General features: G+C 40.0%; 1 protein-coding gene across 1 annotated transcript in view; it reads right to left on the bottom strand.

Annotated features, from left to right (window-relative positions):
• The window catches only part of otog (otogelin), a 235636-nt gene that overhangs the window by 40318 nt on the left and 181523 nt on the right, over nt 1-13795 (bottom strand). Inside the window, exon 37 of the mRNA XM_063063100.1 lies at nt 5853-5998. Coding sequence (XP_062919170.1) covers nt 5853-5998 — 146 coding nt within the window. The remainder of the gene's footprint in view (nt 1-5852; nt 5999-13795) is intronic.

Here is a 13795-nt window from a genome sequence, read left to right as displayed (position 1 = left end):
AGCAAAGATATTTAGTAACAGGCAATTAAAGACTAATTTGTGCCATGGACCAGGTGTTCTTGATAAGTAAACACATAATTAATCTAACGATGATTGGATTAGTTTGGATTGGCTCAGTTCTGGTTCTGGTGAGATCCATAATTTCTTTCTAAAAATCTAGTGAACTAAAATTTTTGAACCATCATGTAATAAAGATTTATTGCCAGGAATAGTTCAGTCATTTTTTTTTAGAAATTCAACCAGGCATTTTTTATTATGTGGATAGGACAATTTGCGCACTGATTATAGATATAATAGCAATTATTCCAAGGGCAATACTCTTTTAGAAATTAGTTTGAATTGTTTCAAGGTCTATTCACCATTGCATACTCACAACCCAAACAAGTCACAACTACTTATTAGCTTCCCCTCCACACCATCTCCCATCACAAATCTGCCTCAATCCTCCCCCTCACGATAAAACACCAATTCATTATCCCCATTTGCACTGACGTGCCCACCTCAACTCATGGGTCCAGCCTGAACGATTCCAATCCATCAATCTCCCAAACTGACACACAAATTGCCCTTGAGCCCAGAGCTTAACAGGCCCCTTCAGAGAGCCATTAAGACTGAATCATATTACTGTGGATCTAACTTACATGACCATGAGACCATAAGACATAGGAGCAGAATTAGGCCACTTGGCCCATCAAGTCTGCTCTGTCATTCCATCATGGCTGATTTATTAGCCATTCTCCTATAAGATCATAAGAAATAGGAGCAGATTGTTGAGCAGACTGGTGAATACAACACATTTATTTCACCTGAAGGACAATAGTAAACCTGTTTCATGAGCAACATCACTAATGCTCAATTGATATACAAATTTCCCATCTACCAAGGTGGGAATATCAAACTCATTTGTAGATATCATCCATGGCTAAACTAGTAGCGTATTAATGAAAACTCAACAATATGATGTAGGTGCAATTTCATCTTCTTCCACTCACAGTTATCATATACATTTAACTCCCAGATAGCACCATGGTCCTGGAGGGTCACTGCTTCATTTTGACTGTGCACTGTATTAGTTATGGTTGAAATGACAATAAAAGCGACTTGACTTGACTGTGAAACCCAATTTTAATCTTGAGGGGGAAATTACCGTCATGATATAATGGTTTTCTTCAAACAATTTTTGAATGTCTTGCAACACAGTGCCTTGTAAAAGTATTCAGCCCCCAACTCTTTGATCACATAAATAAGTACTACAGACAGGGATATTGACCAATTTAATGGAGAATTTTTATTTGTTAATCACATGCTTCCTTTTTTGAAGTAGAGTGCAAAAAGCAGGGAAAATTGTAAAGCATGAAAAAACAAAAAATTCAAAAACTGAAATATCAGCATTTCAAAAGTATTCATCCCCCTTTGCTCAGTATTTAGTCAAACCACCTGTAGCAGGTATTACAGCCAGTAGTCTTTTTGAATAAATCTCTATTAGCTTTTCACAATGTAGCCGAGCAAGATTTGCCCAAGCCTCCTTGCAAAATTGCTCAAGCTGAGTCAGATTAGTTGGGGAGCAGCAGCGGACAGCAATCTTGAGGTCTTGTCAAAGATGTTTCATTGGGTTAAGGTCAGGACTCTGACTGGGCCACTTAAGGATGTCAATTTTCTTCATGTGAAGCTACTCCACGGTTGCTCTGGTAGTACGCTTTGGGTCAATGTCCTGTAAAGATGAATGTTCTCCCCAGTTTAAACTTTCTGGCAGGGGCAAGCGGATCGTTAATCTAGGACCTCTCTGTATTTTGCAGCATTAATCCTCCCATCAATCCTCAGTAGATTTCCAGTCCCTGCTGCTGAAAAGGATCCCCATAGCATGATACTACCTCAACCATACTTTACAATAAGGATAGTATTACCTGGCTGATATGCAGTTTTAGACATGCCACATGTACTACTTAGTCTTGAGGACAATCAGTTCCACTTTAGTCTCATTTGACCACAAGAACTTCTTCTACATCTTCATAGTATTTTCTAAGTGACTCTTTTCAAAGGCTTTGCAAGCAAGGATATGCTTTTTTTTTTTAGCTAGGGCTTCTTCCTTGCCACTCTTTCAGATAAATATCCTTTCTGTGCAAGGCCTCAGAGATTGTGAAGCCATGAACTTCATCTCTAGCTGCAACAACTGACTTCTGCAGCTCAATCAGAGTGACTGTTGGTGTCACTGTAGCCTCTCTTACAAGTGCCAGTCTTTGTGAGTGACTAGGTTTAGAGCGGCGGGTTGACCTAGTCAGTGTGGCTGTGGTTTCATATTTTTTACACTTTCTCATGATGGACTGCACTGAGCTCTGAGGTATGTTCAGCAGCTTTGAGATAGTCCCATATCCTTCCCAGATTTGTGCTTCTCTATTATCATGTCCTTGACCTAACTTGAAAATTCTTTGCCTTCATTTTGGTTTGGTCTGCTGAAAATCTACCATACAATTGGACCTTACAGAGAGAGGCAGTATTTATTCAGTTGATCCTCCAATTTTATACATCAACAAATTGGGTGAGTTGCTCAGATAATATACAGTATTGCACCTGAGGAAAGTTAGTGTAGTAATTACAAAGCGGATGAATACTTTTTCAGCCTCACAATTTTGATTTTTAATTTTTGGTAAAATGTTGGAAATGATTTGTAGCTCACCGAGCTGGTTTGTTAGCTTGCAGATGTTTCATAACCCAGCTAGGCAATATCATCAGTGCAACTTCGAACAAAATGTGGGTGATCTACGTTAATTGTCTCTTATGTGTCCTGTGATTAGTCCGTTTGTCTGTGGGTGTGTGTGTGGGTGTCTGTGCCATTTCTATTGGTTACCGTTAGGTAGGATTAACGTCGTCCTCATTGATTGACACGTGTACTCAGGTGTGAATTGGCTCTTGGCTTTGGACTGACGACTTGATGCTGAAGTGGGATATAAACTGTTATCATCTAATTGGATTTTAACGAACCAATCGCAAATTACATATACAGTAACCAATAGAAATGGCCCATATACCCCACCCCCCACACCCACACCCACACACAAACGGACTAATCACAGGACACATAGAAGACGAACAATGTAGATCACCAGCACTTCATTCGAAGTTGCACTGATGATGTTGCCTAGCTGGGTAACGAAACTTCTGCGAGCGAACAAACCAGCTTGGCAAGCCACTCAACGACAATTTTTAGTAAATTTTGACGGGTTTTGGAATTTTACTTTTGATGTGACATGATGCAAAATGGCAAGCTCAAAATTCATACTTCAATATATTTTAAATTTAGAAAGTGAGCAAGTAAAACGTGAAAATAGTTGTGAGGGCTGAATACTTTCACAAAGCATCGTTTATCAGCCAACAGTATATACCAGACTCTTCTTTTACGATGTATCTGAAAATTCATTGCTTTCATTGTCTATATTATCTGTTTTCAGATTTGGAAACAGGGGCATCCACACGCACGAGTCATAGAGCTATAGAGCACAGAAAAAGACCTTCCAGTCCAACTCATCCAAGTCAGCCATACTGGCTACCTGAGCTAGTACCATTTACCTAAGTTTGGTCCATATCCCTCCAAAAATTTCCTCTCCATATACAGGTCCAAATGTACTTTAAATGTTTTAATTGTCCCTGCTTCCACTACTGCCTGTGGCAGTTCATTACATACACTCAACACCCTCTACATAGAAAAATCCACTTTAAATCTTTCCCTTCTCACCTCAAAGAATGGATCATGGTTTCTATTTTTCTCCTACTAAGTCTAATTTTCATTATTTAGGTTTCATTTAAATAGTGACAGTAAGTTGCAGGAACCAATCATGCGTGTTCAAGCATTGCTTGTGGGTGGGCATGGGTTCATAATGGGTGGGAGCAGCTGGAGTGGGTACTGTATGGCTAACCTGAGCCTAAGCTTGGTACTTCGGTATATTCAAAGCTCAGTTTGTTAGATTCAGATGTGCTCATATGTCCAAGAGACCCAGTAGTGCCACTAGTAGAGAGCTGACTCACAGCTCCAGCAGCCTGGGCTCACTCCTGACTTCTGGTGCTGTCTGTGTGTTTACATGTTGTTCTCCAGCTGTGTGGATTCCCTCAAATTGTTCTGGTTCCCTCCTACATCGCAAAGGCTGGCTACTGTAAATTGTTCTCTCTGGTCAGATGAGCAATAAAATCTGGGGTGGGGGAATGCTTAAAGGCGAATAAAATGAAATTGTTGTACAATTAGCATAAATACATGTTAGCAAGAATTTAGTGGGCCCAAGAGCCTGTTTTCAAAAACACAAGAGATTCTGCAGGTGCTTGAAATCCAGAATAACACACATAAAATGCGGAAGGAACTCACAGGTCAGGCAGGATCTAAGACAAGGTTTCCCAACTTCTTCTTATGCCATGGACCCCTTCCATTAACTGAGGGGTCCATAGACCCCAGGTTGGGAACCCCTGATCTAAGCAGAGAAATAAACAATTGATGTTTCCAGCCAAGACTCTTCATCAAGACTGGAAAGGAAGGGGGTAGAAGCCAAAATAAGATGGTTGGGGATGGCAAGGAGTACAAGCTGGTAGGTGATAGGTGAATCCAGATGGGGATGGTGGGGGGAATGAAGTGAGAAGCAGAGAGGTGATAGGTGGAAAAGGTAAAGTGCTGAAGAAGAAGGAATCTGATAGGAGAGGAGAGGGGACTATGCTTCAGTTCTGCACCTATCTTCATGCTGTGTGGTTCCAAATCATTGCTTAGGTAGTTCTATTGTTTGCATTTCACCACATCATGGAGGTGAAACATCATTAACCTTGATATGAAATCACATATCACTGGGAATTTTGATTCATTCTCCCCAGTTGTTGAGATTGGGGGGTGGTGGGATAATAGAAAATATTTACAACTAGATTTTTTACTTAAAAATGTGAGCACTAGATATTATCAGACACATCAATTTCTCTTTGTTAAAGGCAAGAACAGTGGACATGAAGCATTGGAATTTACTAATATTTACAAATTATCCACATAGAGATCTTTATTCACAAATACATGCTTCAAAATGGGAAACTGAATTTTATTTCTCTACTTTTTATAAAACTAGATAAAGAACTGTTGACAAGAGCAATAGTATTCTGCTACTAGAAATCTAAAGCCCTACAAGATAATTGGTTTGACCCCTAATATATATATATGTATGTATGTATTTATTTATCTAGACTAGTTGGACAGTGGCGTAATACAAATCATCTCATGTCCCCAAGGGGAATATAAACAAACAGGAATCATGCTAGAAAATGTGCATCAGTGAATACTGGGTGCAAACAGTGTGCAAAGATTTTGACTGAGTGAGAGATCTGGGTTAGCCATGATGCTCCACTGGAATCATGAAGTCTGCCAGCACTCATTGTCTAGATTAAAGGACTAAGAATGTTCAAATAAATTGGGTTTTGCAGAATTCATGGGAATGCTTTACGCCACCTGCACAGAAAGAGAAATATTTGCCAAAATGAATGTCAGTGTTTCCAATAGTTATGAAGATAATGAAAAATATAAACACTGCAGAAGTTTTAAAATGAACCAGCTGCAAATTACCTCCAACTAAGGCAAATGGATTATATTCATGCTCATATTTTTTTTCTTTTAACGAATAGCAGCGCTGTAACACAGCCCTGAAATATTAAAATAGATGCTGAAGAATTTATCTGATTGAACTTGGCCAGCAAATGCTCTTGATTAAAGTTAGATAATTCTGTTGAATGATGCAGGATAATTAATAATTAGAAAGATGTCGTGATTCAGACAACCTGTACTTTATGCTGTGAAGTAACATGGACTCTCAGGGGTTTATATTATCTTGAACACTTACCATCTGGTTGTTGAGACATTCGCTGATCCCAATAACAATAGTTTCATTTGCCGTGGAAGCAATAACGTATGATGCAGCTCCAGAAATGCCAAAACTACTTCCATCAAAAGTAATTATGTGTAGATTGGCAAGAATAGAACATCGACCTACAAAAGTTAATTAGCTCACACTGTAATTAAAACTAGTTTCCAAAACTCAGGAAATCTGAGCTTCAAAGAACACTGAGAAGGAGCAGCTCTAGTAGTGACTGACACTCTGACATCACGCACAAATCACATTATCATTCTCATGAAAAGTTAAATGCGTAAAACTGAGATTACTAACTTTTAACAGAAACTTTCCAAACTTCTATTTACAACAAAAAACATCACATGTAAACACATTATGCAACAAGACAAGTTTCTGCAATGATTGATTTATAACATGGAAAATACGTAACAAATAAGAGAAATTGTCATCATTTCTTCTACTCCTTATTCATGGGTATTGACTTGCATCTTGTTCCCAAGTCGGAAAGAATGGCAGTGATGCAAAAATAGAAGGATATTACCCACTGGGATGCAGGCCTGCTGATTGAGGCATCTACAAAGGATAAATTTGGCTTCCTCCAGTTCCTTGAAAAACTGTTAAGCAACAGGAGTGAGCATAGAGAGAGGACAACAGGGCCCTCTTTTATATCCCTTTGCCCCACCATTCCCTAACCTCAAAATATTTCTTCACCTCTTTAAAGACTTGTATGCAAATGTATAATATGCACACATTGAACAGAATACTGAAATAGTTAGCCTAATTTAAATCCTTGCACATACAGTAGTTCTCAGAGGAGTTCTTCTGGCAAGAAAAATATGAGTGGGCCATATCTCATACAGGTAAGGGGTTGCACAGGTGTTTGATTCAGTTTTATGAAGCAGATATGCTGCCAAGGTTAAGATTGGCGTAACTGTGTATGAACAGAAACTATTTTCAATGACTTGGGGAAACTGAAGATATCCACATTCTTTTTCACTTGGTTAGAGAAAAAATACTTTAAAATTAATAAAATGTTTCGTATTTTACTTTCTATTGAGACTATCTACTGTAGTCGAGGACCTTTATGTTCATCGTTCAATGTTCAACAAAAGTTTAAATGTCAATCATCAAATTAATATGAGATGGAGGCCCCTTACAGCCAGGTGGTCCATACAAGACAATTATGGCAGTCTCTGTATAGCTTCTGTTTATTTTATACTTTGCCAAGTAATTTGGTGCATTTCCAAATAGCATTTTTTACTTCAAAAAACTAACTAGGAAGGTTCAGATTTTCATTACTGTTTCATTCCTTTTTGTGGAGCACAGAGAAATCCATTTTTAGATAAAAAGATAATAGAAGGGAATTTTTGTTGATTTTATCCTTCAATTACTTCTCCTCAGAATTCATAACAATACGCACCAAGAGCAAGTAAAGTAATTTTTCCCTTAATGTATATACAGTAGATTGTGGCTAATTGGGACACATCAGGACCAATATATTTTGGCCTAATTAAGTGGCTGCCCCAATTAGCTGACGTTTGATGAAAATAGTTTAAGAAGTATGAAAAAGATAAACTACTGTTTAATTGAGTAACAAATTATGTATTTAAATGAAATACAGAACAAATTAGAACACTACCAGTACTACTGTATCCAATGAGGACAGGAAGCCTGTCTGGGAGAGTTCTTGATTAGAAAGGCCTTGCACTCTGGCAGTTCCACTCTCTTGACCTCGGAAGTTCAGGTACAGTGATATGAGTGGATGTCGCAACCGGGATCTTCCCTGGTTGCAGAGGATAACCATGACGACTTCTGCACCTCACCATACCCTTCATTCTCCACATAGCGTTGCAGAACTGCCACCCTGCCCATTGGATCTCACTGTAGACCTCATCTGCCCAGTCCACCAAAGCTGACTTCACATGCTGGGACAGACATGTACCTTTCTCATTTGTTTCTGACCACAGGTGTTGTTCGTGTGGAGTTTGTACTTTCTCCCTGTGGGTGTGTAACTTTCCCTCGGGTGCTCTGGTTTTCCCCCCACATCCTACAGGTGTGTTGGTGGGTAAACTGCCCCTGAGGTTGGCTGGTGGTTATGGGGCAAAGTTCCTTTGTTTCTATTTGACCTGATGAAATTGAATGTAGAATTAATATTGTGGAGGCCAAGGGCTGCGCTCACTCTCCTGTATACCACTGTGATGATACAACAAAATACAGACATTTTCTGGGCATTATGCATCAGTGCAAAAGATACAGCACCCGTGTATAACTTCCACTTTGGTTTCTCAAAGGATGTTGTCAATACCCAGACACTGAGCAGCAAATTCTGTCCATATAATTCATTACATCTTTGGTCACACCCAAAGCAACCATGCTTTACTGTCATAACACTGAAGTGGAACTTCTGTGAGGCAAATCCATAACTTAATTTCCTTCTTTTGCTCTTACTTAGTATTGAATCAAAGTGACTCTTTCCAATGAACCAAAGTCCCAAAACTTAAGTTTAACTCTCCATTTCTTTAGTACCATCTCTTCAATATCCTCCAAGAAACCTTCAAGGTCAGTCCTCCAAAGACCTCTCCAATGACCAACCCTCATATTTCCCCAGTCGCCCTTCCATGCTTTCTCAGCAATCCAGCATAAAACCACAACTCTCATTCTCCTTTACAAGAAACTTTTCACCACCTCAACTGAACTTGACCTCAGTACCATTACAGCATACTTTCAGTTAGGGAAAAATTGCAAGCCTTTTCAGTTGAAGTACTTATTGCACTCTGTTACTTTGCACTATAGCAAATCAATTGTCTCCTCCAGACTTTGAAACTTCTTTGACTAAATTTCTTTCAAAACTGTGCAACTGTTAGGGAGTATTCTGCAGTTATGTGGATATAACAGATATTAATTGAGCAGTTCTTACTGTAAATGTAAATATGTTCAGGTTCAGGATGCTTTCAATTAGCCTTCAGTTCTTATCGCGAATTGCAAGCAGTAAATTGAAATTCAATTGGCCTACAGACTAAGAGATTGCAGATGCAACAGCCAAACATTAAGACGATGAGGTCGTGTTATTTAGCTTGCATTGAACTAGGCAACATGGCTAAATTATTTGCACCAGTTTGACTTGGGTGCAAGCTGGCAGATCAGACGAACGTTGTCTCTTAGCATTTCTAACGTGGACACAGTATAGACAAGCAATAGTTTTTGTGTACTCAGAGACACTCCTGACAACATTAATTTTGAGTGTCTAGGTCTATGTTGTCAGAAGTTTTTAGAATATTTGTGTGAATTAATTTCTCCAAAATGTGCTTGGATCTTCAGAGTTATCTTATCAATTACAATGTGTTTCCACTTTGTATTTAAAAGGAACTATTTGTCACTCCAAAGTATTGAAGTAAACAATCTCATAGTAATTGTTGTTGTATTGAATTAGCTACTGTATTTTTGATCTTAGCATACAAAAATGTGGTGTACCTTTGGTTTGTAAGCCTCTACCAAGAGTGACTCCAAAATATTGCCTGCCTGTTGTGATGAATAGAACCTTCTATATCACCAGCTTCACATCTCAGCAGTGACTTCAATCAGTGTTGCAACATCTGGGGGCTTGTCCGGGATACATCCGTGATGCACTATGTATTTAGTGACTTCAGCATTCTAAAGGGGTGAGTATTTTTTAAAGAGTAACACCAATACTTAGATATGTTTAGTTCAACAACCACTTAATCACGGGGTATCAAAGGATACAGCAGAGAGCTGAACTGATAGATATAAAAGTGTGGTGTTTGTGTAAAGAACCAGCTGGATAGCTTGTCGAGTCAAGGCCACCAGTTGCAAAAAGTGACTATTCACCATTCAGGATGCCAGAGGTGCATGAATATTCATTTGGTGGGCAAGAGATCTAATGCAGCGTGGCTACTGAGAACACTTGGATAACATAGGAGATACCATTCAGGATTCCAGAAGGTGCATGTATTGCTTGGGGAATTGCTTGTGTGTGTTTGACTGTGTGTAGGAAAACCTGAGAGTCAAAGCCTAAGATGTGTGATGGTGCAGAAATATATAACTTTTTACATAAAAGGGATACAGCAACATCATAGGCTCAAATGAAGGGGGGGGGGGGGACTCACAAAGTATATACTCTATAAACCTGAGAAGATTGAACAGGGAATGGACAAAGCTGGGTGGGTTAAGATCTGGAGCCTGGAGGAACAATGGCAGTGGTGGAAAAGCCAATCAAAGAGGAGGAGAGATAAAGCAGCAGTCATTCTATGCCATGTGTTTTGCAAGAGAGAACAAAGTGCCTGGAATCACAGTGTAGAAATAGCAGAGTGGCAGAAGGAAAGGGATGAATACAGGGAAGGGCAAGGCAGTATACAAGTAGAGCTGGACAGATTGAGAGAACAGTTGGAACATTGACAGGGAGAGAGAGAGAGGTGGTTGACAAACAAGTAGAATAATTTGAACAGTACAAAAATGAATTAGTCGGAGATTTAGGCACGCTGAGAGGCAAATGGGATAAGGCCCAGCATGTGGGTGCTCACTAGGCAACAGCCAAGGGAATAATTGCTGAGGAAAGTGGTGAGGTAAATTAGGAAATGATGGACCAGGGAGTTGACTCATGGAAAAGTACCCACAAACAGGAGAGGTCATACCCAGTACTGCCTGTTGTATGGCACTTATAGAGACCAGGTAATGACAGGCTCAGAACCCCGACGATCCCAGCGAGCCACTCACACACATCACCACCACCCACAAGCCCTTCACCCCAAGGGAACAGCAGAGCATTGTATCTGAACTGCCCTCACTTAGTTACATGGCAATGCAGAATTTTGGCATAGGTTAGAAGAAATTATCAAAATCCACTAAGTGTACCCCAAAGACATGCACATATTCGTTAAAGCTAAATGCCTGAAAAATACATGGAACAGTGTGAACCCGTGGTGCAGGATGGATCACGAGCAACTAGTGTGAGTGCTGGCAATGAGGAAAGATATTGGAACTTTAAGGAAGGAGTGAGGCAGTGATTTGGATGAGGGAAGAGTAACCGGGGAACGATAATGTCGGTTGTTCAGAATGCCGATGAACCTGCCGTGGACAATGCAGAGTGAAAATACCAGGCCTATAAAGAATACTCAGGGCCGGGCAATCCCAGGAGTGATGATATAGTCTTTCAGAAAATGCTCAAGGAAGCGCTGAGCTCAGCCCACCAGGTTTTAGAATTGGGGATACTGATGGGATGCATCTACTCCACAATAGTTTCCTGTACCAGGGAAATAGATGAAGACAGAGGGAAGAGGAGTGTAGTGGATGTAGCTGTTGTGAAGATGCAGGGATCTTGCTTTGTTTACCACCAACCAGGGTACTTAGTGAGGGACTGCCACGCTAGATATACAAGGGCAGTGGAGGCAATATGTGACAGCTGTGGTCTCCCAAGCCACGGTTGGAGATGGTGTCCTAACAGGAAGGAGTCATGAGAGTCACCCATCAAGACACATAGAGACCACAATGGAACCTAAGTCCCCAACACTAATGGCACCCACTCTGCCTAATCTGACTTTTGACAGATTATAGGATTTGTAAAGGCGGCACCCAAATCAGACGAACAGCCCTTATTGCCAGTGCTGGTGACACATGGATATACACAACAGTATTGTTAAGGGGCTAGTAATGTGATACGTTAGTGGACACAGGGACACAGAGGGGGTGCTCTGAAGTATAGCAAAGGAATTGAAACAACAGGTATACTGAAGGAGACCTCTTCGATCACCAACTCATGCACATGGCCAGTAACAAAGCCGTATGGATCCTACAGGCTGACAGTAGATTACACTGCACTCAATAAGACTACACCACAACGGCATCCCATTGTGGCCAGCTCAGCCACAACCCTTAATAGCCTCTCCCCAGCACACAGGATATTCACAGTCCTAGACATTCCCAATGGATTCTGGGGGGTTGCCATTAGCTTCTGAGTCTCAGGACCAATTTGCTTTCAACTTAGAGGTATACTGAGCAGCAATTATGGGTTTGTACAATATTAAAATACTCAAATCTCATGTGATAGAGTGTAATATTTTCAGGAGATTATACAGCACGAGGAAGTTGTAAGTACCCTAAGTAATTTGACTGTTTGCTATGATGCTATACAGTTCTGCACAAAAGTCTTAGCCACATTTATATAGCTAAGTGTCTCTGACTTTTGTATGGTACTGCAGTAATTTTACGTATTGCACTGTACTGCTGCCACAAAAAAAATCATGACATACATGGGTGATGATAAACCTGATTCTTATATGGACTAAGAGTGGGAAGGGGGCAGGGAGAGGAGAATCATGATTGGGAAAAGGGTATGGGAGAAAGGAGGGAGCGGGAAGCACCAGAGAGACATACTGTAATGATCAATAAACCAACTGTTTGGAATCAAATGACCTTAACTGGTGTGTCAGGAGTGTGTGTGTCTCTGCCTGCACTACCGCCCACCTCAACTCTCCTTTTCTGTCACCTCTCCCATGCCCCTCCCATAGCACTCCACCCTTACCATTTCCAACATCCTTTGCACCCACCAGATTCACAAACTCGCTCTCCATTCCTCATTGACATATACTGTACTGTGCAAAATTCAGGAGTATTCTAGATTTACGTGGATATATGTAGCAGATATTAATCCAAACAAGAACAAATTGAAACAAGCCTTGAACTTGCAATTAGCCTTCAGTTCTTATTGTAAGCAATATATTGAAGTTCAACTGGCTCACAGACTAAAAGATTACATATGCAACAGTCAAATGTTAAAACAATGGGGTTGTGTTAATTGACTTGCATTAAATCAAGACAACATGATTAAGTTATTTGCACCATTGTGACTTGAGTTCAAGCTGGTAGACCAGACAGATGTTGTCACTTAGCATATCAAACATGTCTCTTCGTCATCAGAAGTTTTTAGAATATTTGTGTTAATTAGTTTCTCTCAAAGCTGTTTAGACCTTCAGAGGTGCCTTATCAATTATAATGTACTTCCACTATGTGTCTCAGAGGAACGATTTGTCATCCCAAAGTATTAAGGTACACAATGTCATTGTAACCATTAAAATTGTAATGAGTCACCTACTGTTACCTTTGATCTTAAGGGTACAAAAATGTGATGCACAGTCCTTATGGGTTTGTGAGCCTTTACCAATAGTGTCTCCAGACTGATGCCTGCTTGTTGTGATGAATAAAGACTTCTATATCACTAGCTTCAGCGTCTCTCCAATGACTTCAATCACAGTCACAACATTACACACTTCATTTTTTAACTAATAACTTTCAGTAACAAATGCATCTGGCAGCTTGTGATGAATTGAATGATAAATAAATTTTAATGCTAATAATAAAATGTTTCATAAGAGGCTAACAGCAATATACAAGAGTATTGGCCTTATACTCAAAATCCACAAAACAAAGACCCCATCCATGTCCCTACTGCACAACATTGCCTTAGGAGAACAAAGGCTCTACATATGACTCTGGAAAATAAAATAAGCCATTTCTCATAATCTGAGAGCACAGATAGACATAAATGATGAAATTCATCATCATCATCTTTGGTGCACAGCACAACCTTCAATAAGCTAAGTAAAAGAGTATCTGAAGATCAAAACTTCAGAACTCATGATCTACCAGGTATTTGATTTTCCTGTCCTTCCAGATCTTCCCAGGACCTCAACTACCTTCAGCAGGCACCTTAAGACAATGAAAAAAAAAGAACAATGTGATTTCTGCAAAATCTTCCAATGCCACGAGAAGTATAAGTAAACCATTGATGGCATCCACTCCCAGCCAATATCCCAAATCCCTAGAATCTAATTACATTCAGTTGGCTGCACTGGACAGTTTGCATCACTAGCATGCCTGACAGCACATTCCAAAACAGACATTCTATTCAGAGCTCTGTCATG

The sequence above is a fragment of the Mobula hypostoma genome, chromosome 11, assembly GCF_963921235.1.
Source record: "Mobula hypostoma chromosome 11, sMobHyp1.1, whole genome shotgun sequence".
In the NCBI taxonomy this organism is placed as follows: Eukaryota; Metazoa; Chordata; class Chondrichthyes; order Myliobatiformes; family Myliobatidae; genus Mobula; species Mobula hypostoma.
The sequence above is the reverse complement of the archived record's forward strand: the minus strand, read 5'-3'. Positions and strand labels throughout refer to the sequence as shown.